The 12843-nt window shown below is 43.5% G+C and overlaps 1 protein-coding gene across 2 annotated transcripts in view; it reads right to left on the bottom strand.

Moving 5' to 3' along the window:
- Nucleotides 1-2942: 2942 nt before the first annotated feature.
- Nucleotides 2943-12843, bottom strand: part of DPYSL3 (dihydropyrimidinase-like 3) — a 184335-nt gene continuing 174434 nt past the window's right edge. Inside the window, exons 11-14 of one of the 2 annotated variants that reach the window (XM_006874500.1) lie at nucleotides 12151-12321; nucleotides 10019-10198; nucleotides 7581-7743; nucleotides 2943-3884 (exon numbers count right to left, since the gene is read on the bottom strand). In XM_006874500.1, the coding sequence (XP_006874562.1) occupies nucleotides 3796-3884; nucleotides 7581-7743; nucleotides 10019-10198; nucleotides 12151-12321 (603 nt within the window). In that variant the 3' untranslated portion in view covers nucleotides 2943-3795. The remainder of the gene's footprint in view (nucleotides 3885-7580; nucleotides 7744-10018; nucleotides 10199-12150; nucleotides 12322-12843) is intronic. The other variant, XM_006874501.1, reaches the window with a different exon arrangement.

Genomic DNA, 12843 nt, shown 5'->3' with positions numbered 1-12843 from the left:
GTTGTCAAGTGCCATCGAGTTGATTCTGACCCATAGCAACCCTGTATAGGGTTTCCAAGGAGCAGCTGGTGAGCTTGAACCGCCAACCTTGCAGTTCATATGGCTTTGCAGTCCGGTACATTAACCCACAGCGCCACACTAGTAGTCATCAATTTTTATAGTTCAAACAAAACTCAACCTCAACTGAGAAGATACAAACAAAAAAAACCTCAGGATGTTTCTGCCATCATCAGATCTGACCCTCTTACTGACCATCTCGATTTTATACTGTAATATTTTAAGTGAAACAGCACACCACACACAGAAAACGTCTGGACAATGACCGCTGAAGTTTTAGTTGTTTTAATAACCAGGTTTACATTAACAGTCACTTGATGAACTTTTTTTTTTTTTTTAATCTCAGCTAAACTCAAAACACAGTTTTCTTCACGGTTCAAACCAAACAGCTCGTGAGATTCCAGAGCTGCCTCACAGCTACCACAGATCACAGGAGATTCACTGTCTGTCCATATGCACCAGACATAAAACTGAAAACCCACACACCATTTTCCAAAGAAGGAAATTACAATGAAAACCAGCTGCCCAGGACAGCTCATGGGTATATCTGGGACTCAAGCTGGAGTTTTCTAGGGGAGAATGCCTGGGAATCTTGCGGCTAGTACCAAAGTTGGGTAATGCCCACCCTATTGGGAAGAGCTTCTCTGGGTGAGCAAAAGTCTTGACTTAGGATTCAGGCTGTTGGGAGTGGAACATGGGGATCCGGGTGTAGTTATGAAGCAGAAGGCTTAAGAATGATTAGACTTTGAAGAAAAGCCATTTTGGGGATGACTACAATCCTACCATATTTTAGGGAACTTCATAGTAAAAGAAACTCTTCCATGAGTATGGCTGAATTCAGAATTCAATAAAACCTTCTCAGTCACCTTAATCTGTCGTCCTTTCAGTCCATAAGGGTTTAGAAATCATGTGGGAAGGCTGGAAAGATAGTGGTGGTGTTGAGGGGGAGGAAGGGGCGGGCGAGGGGATCCTTAGAAAGGGATGAGCTGGGAAAACACAACTTGGGAAGGAGATGCAAATTTCCCCGTGTCCATCACACTTGGGTGAGATTTCAGTGAATTCCAGGAGGGCCGGTACTCACTGTCATTTTCCATCTAAACCTTCTGTATAAAGCTGTTACATGTACTTTCTGTAATAAAACACATTTAAATCTAAATAACACATTAGCCAGAAATCCAAGCCTAGAAAACACTGGAAGGATTTTTTGTTGGTTTGTTTCTTGCAATTTTCAGGAAATTCCATGTGTGGAAAATGACTAATGGTACGTGAAGAAAGGCAGGTTTCTTTAGATACTGCTGCCTGTCTTGAAGATATGGAGTTATTCCTACAGCATGGGAGGCTGTGCAAAAGAAAACGTTCTGGTTCAATCCATTTCAAAAGTCCCGCGTGTAATGAAGATGCCTGTTTGGTCAGGGAAGATGCATTTTCATGTCAGAGAGAGGTAATAGAGGGATGAGCTGGACCCAAGCTCTGAGTAACACTAGCAAAGGGTGAAGTATTTATTTATGTGCGCTTCCCTCCCTCTGGTGGTTGTGGCTGGTACTGCTATTTTTCTTAAAGCACAATGCAGCCAGTGAGGTATATGACGCCTCAGAACTGACCCTCTGAATGCAACACTGTCTGCTGAGTTCTATGGCAGGCCCCCGACTCTTTGCATTATAAATTGTGAACCACATCCTTTCCTTCCATTTAGTTTCTCTTAAAAGAAAGATATCACGAGAGCTCAACAATGCCAATATTCCCCATTATGAGGATGAACCATCCTATTCATGATTAGAACAGAAATTATAGCTTGCTAGGGAAAATGTGCTTCCTTGATTATTATCAAATTCCTCTGGAGCCATTTCATTCCTTTTTTCTAGTCTTCAACTTATTAAAACTTTAGGTTTTTCCTAAGCACTTAAAAGGTGTTTGAGGCCTGCTCTTCTCTTCAAAGTACTTAGTACACAGGGTGATGGGTCTACCAACTGGCTCCCCCTAAGGGAACGGGAAGTATGACCCCAGGTTGTGGTTTGGTTTATTTTTTTTGCGTATGAGCCTCTTGGTTCTACAGATCCTCATTTTGCTCACAGTACTGCCTCTCCAATTGAACTTTCAGAAGTGGCATGATGGAGAAGTGGATGTTCAACTGTCAGACAAGGCCAGCGTGACCACTCCGTGCTGAGTCCTCTGTGTGCCGCACCAGGAGGGTTGTGAGACACTGAAATGCACTGGGGAAGATTTTAGTACTGATACAAAAAGTGCCCCCCGACTGAAAAAAAAAAAAAAGAAAGAAAAGGATCCATTAACAGTGGGTGAAATAAAAAAATAGCACCTCAGTCACAAATGTGCTCCCTCTGCTCAAGATCACCGTTCCCTAATCCCAGCTTGGCTTCTGTATAAACTGAGATTACACCTGGCAGTAAAATGTAAGGAACCCCTAATATAAGCAACTTTCCATTAAAAAAAAAAAAAAAAAGATCCTATTCAGTAGGGAATGTGAGAATGTGCCTGCGTCTCATGGGATCAGAAAAACCCAACACTCACCACGGGCAATAGTGAGCCTTCATTCAGCCTCATCTGAACTAAGGATTTTACTTAATGGGTTGATGGCTGAGGTGTGCTACTCACCTCTGTTTGCAAAGAGTGGAAGGTCAGCTCCCTCTTATGAGAACTCACGGCCATCGAGTCAATTTTGACTCATGGCGACTCTATACGATAGAGTAGAACTCCTTAGGGTTTCTGAGACTGGAAATCTTTACAGGAGAAGACAGCCTTACCTTTCTCCCAGTGGAGTGGCTGGTGGGTTTGAACTGCTGACCTTTTGGTTAGCAGCCCAATCTGCGTAACCCACCATACCCCAGAGCTCCTTCCTGTTGATTAGATGGAAACCTTATTTAAGCTGTGGCCTGTGCTGTCTCTCTCCCAGTTGTTTCATTTTAAGAGCACCAAAGAGGCAGGCAGGGCAAAAGGAAGAGAGTGTCACTGTCTCTCCCCTTGCTGTTCCCTTCCAACCCAGGAAAGAGGAGACCTGGAAAGCAGCATTGACAAAAGAGGCCTGAGCAAACACTGGCACCATCAAGCGGTAGAGGAAAGGGTTGGGTTTTGGCATTTTAATGAAATGTTCAAACAAATAAGTCTACTAGGAGGTGACATGACAAACGCTGAACCCAAAGACCGTCTGCTTTCTCCAGAAGGCTGTGGAGACCCTGAAGAAGTGACAGCTGCCACAAGTGACCATCTTCATGGAAATCAAAGCATATCATCAACACAACACACAATATCCCCGTCTGCTCACCCAGCCCACCCGCCTCCCTCATCCATGCCCTAGCCCAGCCCCTCTGTGCTCTCCACTTTGCTTTGGGCCCCCACCACCCACACACCCCAAATATCTTGTATCCCTTTTGTTTGTGTTCCTGACCTCCCAGCTTGTCTGTCCCCTTGTCTTAAGATGCAGCACTACACACGCTCTCAACACTATATAGCAGACTCTTGTACTTTAGTGGCCTGTCTGATAGCATGCATGTAAATGGGGGCAGGGCGTCAAAGAAATCAAGGCTATGCTTCAACAGAAAACAAAGCAATATTTGTAAAGCTAGGCAAGCGAGCGTAACATTGGAGAAACATAAGGCTTGAGGCTTATTGATTCTTTAGATCGCAACCGTTTGGATTCGCTTTCCTTCTTAAATGTTGATGTACCATTTTGGCTTCAAGAAAATCTCTTCTTGCTTCGGCCCCTTCTCTTATGGGAGGAGTTGCTTAACTCAGGGATGTGATGTTAGAACGGCCTCCAGGGGGCGCCACGATGCGCTTGCTGGCTGAGCGGACCCCCTCATCCACTTGGGTGCCTGTCATTGGAAATAAATTGCCATGGAGGAAGAAAAGAAGAGGGGGAAGGGTGCATGAGAGAGAAAGTGGATTAATTTTAAGTGTCTGGTCTCATCTCCCAAGAAACTTCCATTCCAGTCTAGCAGGTCCTCTAGAGTTTTCATACCACACCCTCTCAAAAAACACCCTCTGTGGGGACTAGGGGAGTCAAATTCTGGGGGCAAAGTTGAATTATTATCTAGATTCCATCTGACCCATAGCATGGTAATATGGTAAGATGAAAAGAATGATACATTCTATGAAAAATAGCAGCTTACATCCATTGTGCCAAGCAATGTTTTAAGGTACTGATTCAATCCTCTCATTTAATCCTCACAACTATTCTTTGACAAAAATAATCTTATTCTCCCCATTTTTCAGAGGCGATAACTGAGGCTCCAAGAGGTTAGGTGATTTGCCCAAGGTCTCACAATTTGATGGGGAAAAGGCCATAAAAGAAAACACCAATGTGTCCTTGTACCCATTCCGAAGGAAGTCTTCCAAAGTTTAAGGACTAAGGTAGTCACAGAGCAATGAAAAATGACAAAAACACCACAAGCTTTCTTGTGACTATCAGAATGTGAACTCTGGCAAAGTTGTGTCAAAACTTTCAGCCCTTTTCCTTGGCCTTTCTCCTGTGACAGGTCTCCTTCATCTCTCTTTCTCCCTTTTCTACCGTTTCTCCTAATCGTTACCCTCGTCCTGTCCCATTCTGCTGTGACTGTCTCTTTAAAGATCTCTTTCCATTCTGGTCCCATTACATAACAGAGACATACATCTACATTTATTTGTCTCTAGCATAAGATTACTGGCTATGAAAATGTTGAATAATTATTTACTTATTTTTTACTGTTCTATTTCTTGCTAGCTAATAGTGTAGTGGTTACAAATCGGGTTGAGTACCGCAAGGTCAGCAGTTCGAAACTACCAGCTGCTCCATGGGAGAAAGATGAGGCTCTCTGATCCTGTAAAGATTTATAGCCTCGGAAACCCTGTTCAGGGTTCGCTATGGGTCGGAACCGACTCGACAGTACTTAACAATAATAACAATACAGTTACATAATAATTGGCCACTAAGTACACTGAAAAATTCCCAAGTGCCAAGCACTGGGCTATAAATATATGTTTGTTCTCAATGCATAGGCCATTTAAATTTCCAAAGAACACTATTAAGTAGGTATCACTGTCTGCATTTCACAGATGAAGAAATCTGGATTCAGAAACAGAGGCCCGCTTAAGGACCAGAGCTAGGAATTGAATCTACATCTTTGGTATGTATACAGATTCCAAAGTTATTGGCACACTACCGTGTCATTCTGTTTCACCATTTCCTATCTATACTTTCTATAAAGAGACATCATGCAAAATGGAAAAAGTATTGGGCTGAGAGTTCACCAGCTCGATTCCTCTTATGGTTCTCCAGCCTCAACATCAGCAACATATTGGGCTGGATAATGCCTTGCTGTGATAGGCTGTCCTATGCATTATAGGATGTTTAGCAGCACCTTGATGCTGGTAGTACCCTAATCCCATGTGTGCCAAATGCAGAGGTCTCTTCTTGTTATTGTTAGGTATCGCTGAGTTGGTTGTGAACTCATAACGACCCTGTATAGGGTTTCTGAGGAGCAGCTGGTGGGTTTGATCTGCTGACCATGTGGTTTGCAGCCCAGTGCTGATCCTACAGCACCACACCAGGAGTCCACAACAAATGTCTCAAAAAATTGCCAAATGTCCCTTTGTGAGCAAAATCACCCCTGGTAGAAGACCAGTGCTCTGTCTGTGTGGCCTCCCTTTGATCTGTCATAGCACAAAGTGAAACCAAGCATCTCTAACTACTTTCCCAGCTTCAAATGCTATGTCTAGACCAGTTTGGTCACCAGAGATAGAGTGTGAACCACTTATGTAAAACATGCTAAAATAAAAGAAACAAGAGGAGATGGTTTTAATAATCAAGTATACAGAATCAGTGTATCTAAAATATAATATCAACACCAGTAGAAACATGACTAATGAGGTATTTGACTTTTTTTCTCTTTTTGGACTAAACTTTTGAAATCCAGTGTGCCTTATTTTATGCCGACACATCTATTTTATAGAACATCTATCTGGAGCAGCCGGTTTTTGAGTGTTCAGAGTCTAGATTTGGACAGAGCAACTCTATTTTGCTAGTTAAATCGATTTTTCAATATACGTTGTTGTTGTTAAGGTCCGTCGTATCAGTTACAATTCATAGTGACCCTGAACTGGATTTCCAAGGAGCGACTTCATTATGGCTCTCAACAGATTCCTTCCCCACTGGTGGTGAGTAAGACTTAAGAGGGGAAAAACAAAACAAAAAGCATCTAGCCCTTGACTTGTAGTACGTACCACCAAGAGCACTTGACTGCAGGGTTTTTTCATTACAGTGCTAAGACCTATGTGCTTGTTGGTTTCATGTTTTCTCTCTTGAGTCCTATTCTCTTCTGTTTTTGTTACTCTGTTCTCTCTTTGTTGCCCATAAGTACAGAAAGCCAGACATTTTACAGAGATACAATAGATACTTCTTAATTGACTGGCCTTCCAATTATTGAGGAGAAAAAATGAAGAAAATGGTTTAATCTTCTAGGTGGAAAATGTGCTCATAAAAATGAAAATTCTACCAGAGAACTGCAGAAAAGCTACACGTTTAGGTTGCAGGAGTCAAGCAGAACTGGTCTGAAGATTTGCTCTCCCCCAATTTACAAGCTGTTTGAATTTAGGCAAGTTAGTTACTCTGTCTTAAGGAGCTCTGGTAGCATAGTGGTTACGAATCGGGCTGCAAACCTCAGGGTCAGCAGTTTGAAACTACCAGTTGTTCCACCCTTGGAAACCCTGTACAGGGTCGCTATGAGTCGGAAACAACTCCACGCACACAACAACAAAGTTACTCTGTCTTAGCCTCAGTTTTCACATCTGTTAAATGGGGACAATATTGTATTTCAGAGTTGTTAAAGAGTAGATAAGCTTAAGGATACACTTAACACATGGCAAATGTCCAAGCACTGGTAGCTATTGTTAGAGTTATTATTATTATGAGAGGAGAAAATAACTTCAATAGAAATCCTAGTTTAGGATAAACTACTACTACAATTTGAGCATAGAAACAACATGAGTTTTCTGTTAGCCTGGACAAACACAGAAAACACAGTATTTTACATAGTTGTTGTTGTTGTTGTTAAGCACCTTGGAGTCGGTTCTGACTCATAATGACCCTGCACAGGGTTTCTGAGGCTGCAAATCTTTACGGGAGCAGAAAGCCTCATCTTTCTCCCGCAGAACCACTGGTAGTTTTGAACTGCCGACCTTGAAATTAGCAGCCCGATTCGTAACCACTATGCTACCAGAGCTCCTATTAATTCACAATCAAAAGTACTACCACCCCTTAGGTCTAACTGGTGGTAAGTAAAATTTGTTATCATTGAAACCTCACTCTTTAACTTAACTACCATTTTTTTTGCTTTATCAACAGACTTCCTTCTTGATTCAGGCAAACTTCCTTGCTTATCCCTAAAAGCTTCTCATTAGAGGGCAATGTCAGCACTGGGGTGGGAAAGAGGTTCAGGTTTAGCACATAGGGTCACCCTACCATATAGCACTGACCTTCCCCCTCACATTCCTCTCTTTCTCATTAAAGGTCAGGATCAACTTGTCTGACTCACCGGACAGGCTAAATCCCGACTGATGGAGATTCCTCACGGGTGGGTTGGGTCGAGTGGGAGAGCCCCGTGTGGAGCCCGCAGGAGTGCCCCCTTTGGGGGTGGTAGTCAGGTCAAACACTGGTCCATCATACATGCCCCTCGGGACCGCATGTAGGTCAGCCATCTGCCACCAGAGAAAGAGTATCACCATTTATTCATTCAACAAACAGTTACTAAGCGTCAGTTCTAAGGAACATAAATATATCAGGGAATAACATGTGTATGTAGTGGGATCCAGATGGTAATTTCTTTAAAAATATATACAATTTAAAGAAGGGAGAAGTGAGTATCACAGTAGCTTGACCAATGAGATGGTGAGTCCTGGCCTCTTTAAAGAGATGATCTGTGATCTGAAAGATCAAATGAGCTGGTTTTGGGGCTAGGATGCAAGGAAGGAAAAGTGTGGGAGATGCCAGGAGTGATGAGGAGGGCAGTATTCCGCATAGAGAAAAAAGAAAATGCATAGAAACGAAGGTGAAAGTACTACGGTATCGTTGGATGACCAGTACTGGACAGGAGTGAATGGGAGGGCAGTAAGCAGTTACAGATGAGATCATAGTGTTGGTAGGAGAGGTCATGTGGGCTTTTCACCTTACAAGTCTTCAGCACAGAGCAGGGTTACAAGCCTAGAAATGCACAGCTTATGTGGTCTGTCCCAGTGACTTCTGCCTGAGGCTCTGTGCTTGCTGCAGCCAGTCAGCAGCATCCACCAAGTGCATACTCTGTGCTGGACTTGGTAGTGGTGGTGGGGTTGACGGCCCCAGGAAACATGGAGCCTCTTCCAAAGAAGCTTAGAGTCCAATAAAGAAACACTACAATCCACCTAAGGCAGGGGTACAGCACTCCACCTTGACCCATGTCTCATCTTTGATCAGAAGTAAGGAAATGAAGACACACTGCCAGGGGAGCCTGACAGTACAGAATGGACAATCTAAAATCTCCCAGAAGATCCTTCCACAGAGCTTTCTTTGTCTTCTGTTGAGTGACGATGATGCTGGTACGAAGAAGAGCTCAACACATTTGCGGATCATGATTTTGGAGGGATGAGGCTTCTGCCTGTACTCCCAAATACCTTGACCAATAACTCTAGATCATCAAATTATCTTTGGGTAACCAAAGTTACATTATTAAAGCCAATACCAAAAAGTTTGAGTTTCATTTTATTCTCTATTAGGTCAAACCTGGAGTGTGGAATTTTATCCCATACTCTGTAAATTCAAGTTGGTTACTGATGAAGCATAAGAATGGTGAAGGAAATGTATACCCTTGTGGTAGCAGAAATAGAAGGATACAGGGATGTTTAGACTACCAGAAACAGACACATGTTGTAGGAGGGAAGTTTAGCTCATTCTCTGCAGGTACTGGGAGCCCAACAAAACTGATGTCACTTAACAATAACTACTAAGATATAATGGAGGACCAGAGAAAAAAAGGAAGACCCCAGCAAGATGGATTGGCCATCGATGGACTCAAGCGTGGCAACAGTAGTGAGGTTGGCCCAGGATCGGGCAGTGTTTCATTCTGCTGTGCATAAGGTCGCTATGGGTCAGTACTGACTCGATGGCACCTAACAACAACTATGATATATATATATATATATATAAAATCAAATTTAAATTTTGTTAAAAAGAAAAGCACTATAAGGTTAGAAAAATCATTTGGGGAAAGCTTTCTTCTGAAAATCTGGATGCCCATTGTTATAGTACATTATGTCTGTGCTCTTGCTGTGAATTTCTTTATGAAGGTCTAGAGGACACACATTAAAAAAAAACAGTTGCTGAGGAGTTAACTCTGACTCCTGGTACTCAATGGTATTATTTAGACTTGTACTTAACAGGGTTTTCCACTTAAAAGGCTCCAGGCCTTTCTTCTGAAGTGCCTCTGGGTTGATTCCAATCTTCCACTTTATGGTTAGCAGCTGAACATGTTAACTGTTGCACCACCTGACTCCCTGGAAACATTCACAACCTCCGAGGTGATTTCAATTCATAGTGACCCTACATAGGGATTCCAAGACTGCAAATCTTTTGGGGAGCAGACAACTTCATCTTTCTCCTGCAGATTGAATGATGGGATCTCAACAGCCAACCTTATAGTTAGAAGCCCAATACTTATTTCACATTGCCACTGGGACTCCTCCTAGAAAACATCCACCCACTGCCATTAAGTGGATTCCGACTCACAGAGACACTGCAGAGTGTTTCCGAAGCTATAAATATTTACAGGAGCAGAAAGCCCCCGCTTTCTCCTGCGGAGCAGCCACTGAGTTTGAACCGCAGACTTTGAAATTAGCCATCCAGTACTTATCCTACAGCTGCCTTGCTAATTCCATGATTATCCCCATGCCTGAATGGCACACAAAACCCTCTGCCCACCTCAGGGATCTTCCTGCTTCTTACCTTCCTCCTAGCTTTAATGCGCTTGTAGACATAGTCGGAGAACGGGCTACAGGGGATGAAACGGCCAGCTCCCTGGGTCACGTGCAGGTTGCCATCCTCCAGCATGATCTTGCCCTGGCAGATCACAACCAGAGGAGCCCCACGCAGCTCCATCCCTTCAAAGATGTTATACTCTGCCACCTAGAGATAGCAGTGAAGGCAAAGACATAGGTGAGCGTGTAGGAAGGAGAAAAAGAGGGATGAGGTCACCTCTTGGGTTCCTGCCTTCTCAGTCACGAGGCAGTGGGTCACCATATGTCATGGACTGAATTGTGTTCACCAAAATTATGTGTCAAATTGGCTGGGCCATGATTGACAGTGGCTTGGCAGTTATGTAATAATGCAATGTGGAAGTTCTATACTGATTCCCTCATTCTGTGATCAACCAATAAAAGGATTGAGGGTGGATGCAGCAACCTGAATCCCCTTACAGCTTTCATCTGATATAAAGGGGGTTTCCTGGACCTATAATACCATTTATCTTACAAGGAAAGAAAAGCAGAGTGAAGTAAGCAGAGGTCAGAGGGACCCACTAGCATCAAAAAGAAGAACCAGGAGCAGAGCATGTCCTTTGGGCCTGGGGTCCTAACTCTAGGGACCTCCTAGAACCAAGAGACAGAAAAGACAAAGCCTTCCTTGGGAGCTGGCATTCTGTAGTTGGACTTCTAGGCTCCTATACTGTGAGAATCGCTTACTGTTTAAGGCCATCCACTTGTGGCATTTCTCCTATAGCAACACTAGATCCATAAGACGCTGGTGGCAATGGTGGTTATGTGTCATGGAGTTGATTCCGTGTCATAACGACCCTGCATAGGCTTTCTGAGGCTGTAAATCTTTACAGAAGCAGAAAACCTCATCTTTCTCCTGTGGAACAGCTGGTAGTTTCCAACGGCTGACCGTGAAATTACCACCTGACTCATAACTACTATGCTACCAGACAGTTGGGATACCAGAAAAGGCTTACATGCATCTGCAACCTTCCAGTGGGTGATCAAGACCAGGAGGCAGATCTTGCTTAGTAAAGACTGGACTTCCTAACAGAGATGTGCCCACTCTTCATTAAGGTCCTCACGTGGGACTGAATTTTTGTCACCAGCAGTGCTCAAGAACTGTCAGGGAAGTTGACTTGGCAAGCCTTTATTAAATAGATCAGTAGGCGAGTTACATGAACCTGAGGTCCCTACCAGCTCTCAGTGAAATTATGTGATATGGCATAGATTTAAACAAAGACTGTCATCACCAAAAATGGGATTGTTTTCCCCTCCCTCCATTATTCAATAGGTGAGCGGCAGTACTGCAAAATGATCACACATATCTGTTTAGGGTTGAGTTGTCTGTGTGAACTCCCACTCCACCCTTTACTTGCTGTGTGACATGTATAAGCTATTGACCTTTTCTGCACTTCCATTTCTGGATCTGTTAAATGGGAATCATAGAAACACTTGTCTACAAAAGACTTATGGAGGTTCAGTAAATTCAAAGGCAGCAAGCTAAAAGTGTAATGCCTTAAAAACATAAGTGCTTTAAAAATGTTACCTACTTTTACTAACAAATATTAAGCCTCTTGCCGTTAGGCACTGGGCTGGAGTTACTATCTTACACATGAAATTCCTCATGAGGAGACTGTTGGTGATGCTCACCAATTACTTCAGTTCTCTCTCCTTCCAACAGCAAGCTGTCATTGAAATCCCCACCCTTCTGAATTTCAGTATATCTGAAGTTCACTTGAATGGCTAGGAAGAGTAAGTGGTAGGAATGTTTGTGTACTCAACGTGCCAGCTACCAAGTTGCCTCTTCCTGCCTGCAATCATGGCAACATGGGTAGAGAGTAGAAACGGAGCTGTTCTCTATCATCCTCTGACCCTGAGTGGCTAGGATGGGCAAAGATCCTACGGTGACCCACTTTGGAAAGCATGAGTGATACACGAACCTTTGGGGTATGAAACCACTGGTATTATTGGATTCCTTGACACTGCAACATAATCTGGTCTAACTACTCTGGTACATCACAGAAGCAAATTCCTCCTGACCAAATGCTTCACATATCTTCTGTACCCTACTTCCGTTCCCACCAGCCTCAGCCTCAGCCTCACCGACTGGTGGTTCTTGGCAGAGACGATCTTCACAGCATCTGGATCCCAGATGACCAGGTCACTGTCAGAGCCCACAGATATTCTTCCCTTGCGGGGATACAGGTTGAAGATCTTGGCAGCATTTGTGCTTGTCACAGCCACAAACTGGTTTTCATCCATTTTCCCAGTGGCCTATGACATGAATTAAAAATAGAGATTTACCACTGTGGGGGTCCCTGAGCTCAGAGCAGGTGACCACAAAGGCCCAGACAAGCGAGGAGCCTCTGAGGTGGTAGGCACAGGAATCCACAGCCAGCTACCTGCATGACATGACTAAACACGTGATTCACCATTGGTGTTAAAACCATTGCCATCAAAATTATTTCCACTCAGAGTGACCCTTCAAGGCAGAGAAAAACTGACACACAGGTTGTAACATTTATAAGAGCAGACTGTCACATTTTTCTCTACATGTGGGTTTGAATTGCCAACCTTCTGATTAGCAGTCAAGTGCTTAACATCCCAACTAGGCTCTGATAGGAGTCACTGCTCCCGAAACATTAACCGTCTCTGGATATTTGTGTACATTTACTACTTAGTGTTGTTGTTGTTGTTGTTATTCTTAAGTGCCATAGAGTCGATTCCGACCCATAGCGATCCTGCATAGGGTTTCCAAGGAGAAGCTGGTGTGCTTAAACCACCGACCTTGCAGTT

Source organism: Chrysochloris asiatica, unplaced genomic scaffold (genome assembly GCF_000296735.1).
Source record: "Chrysochloris asiatica unplaced genomic scaffold, ChrAsi1.0 scaffold00280, whole genome shotgun sequence".
NCBI lineage: Eukaryota > Metazoa > Chordata > Mammalia > Afrosoricida > Chrysochloridae > Chrysochloris > Chrysochloris asiatica.
This window is presented reverse-complemented; position numbering and strand designations above follow the sequence as displayed.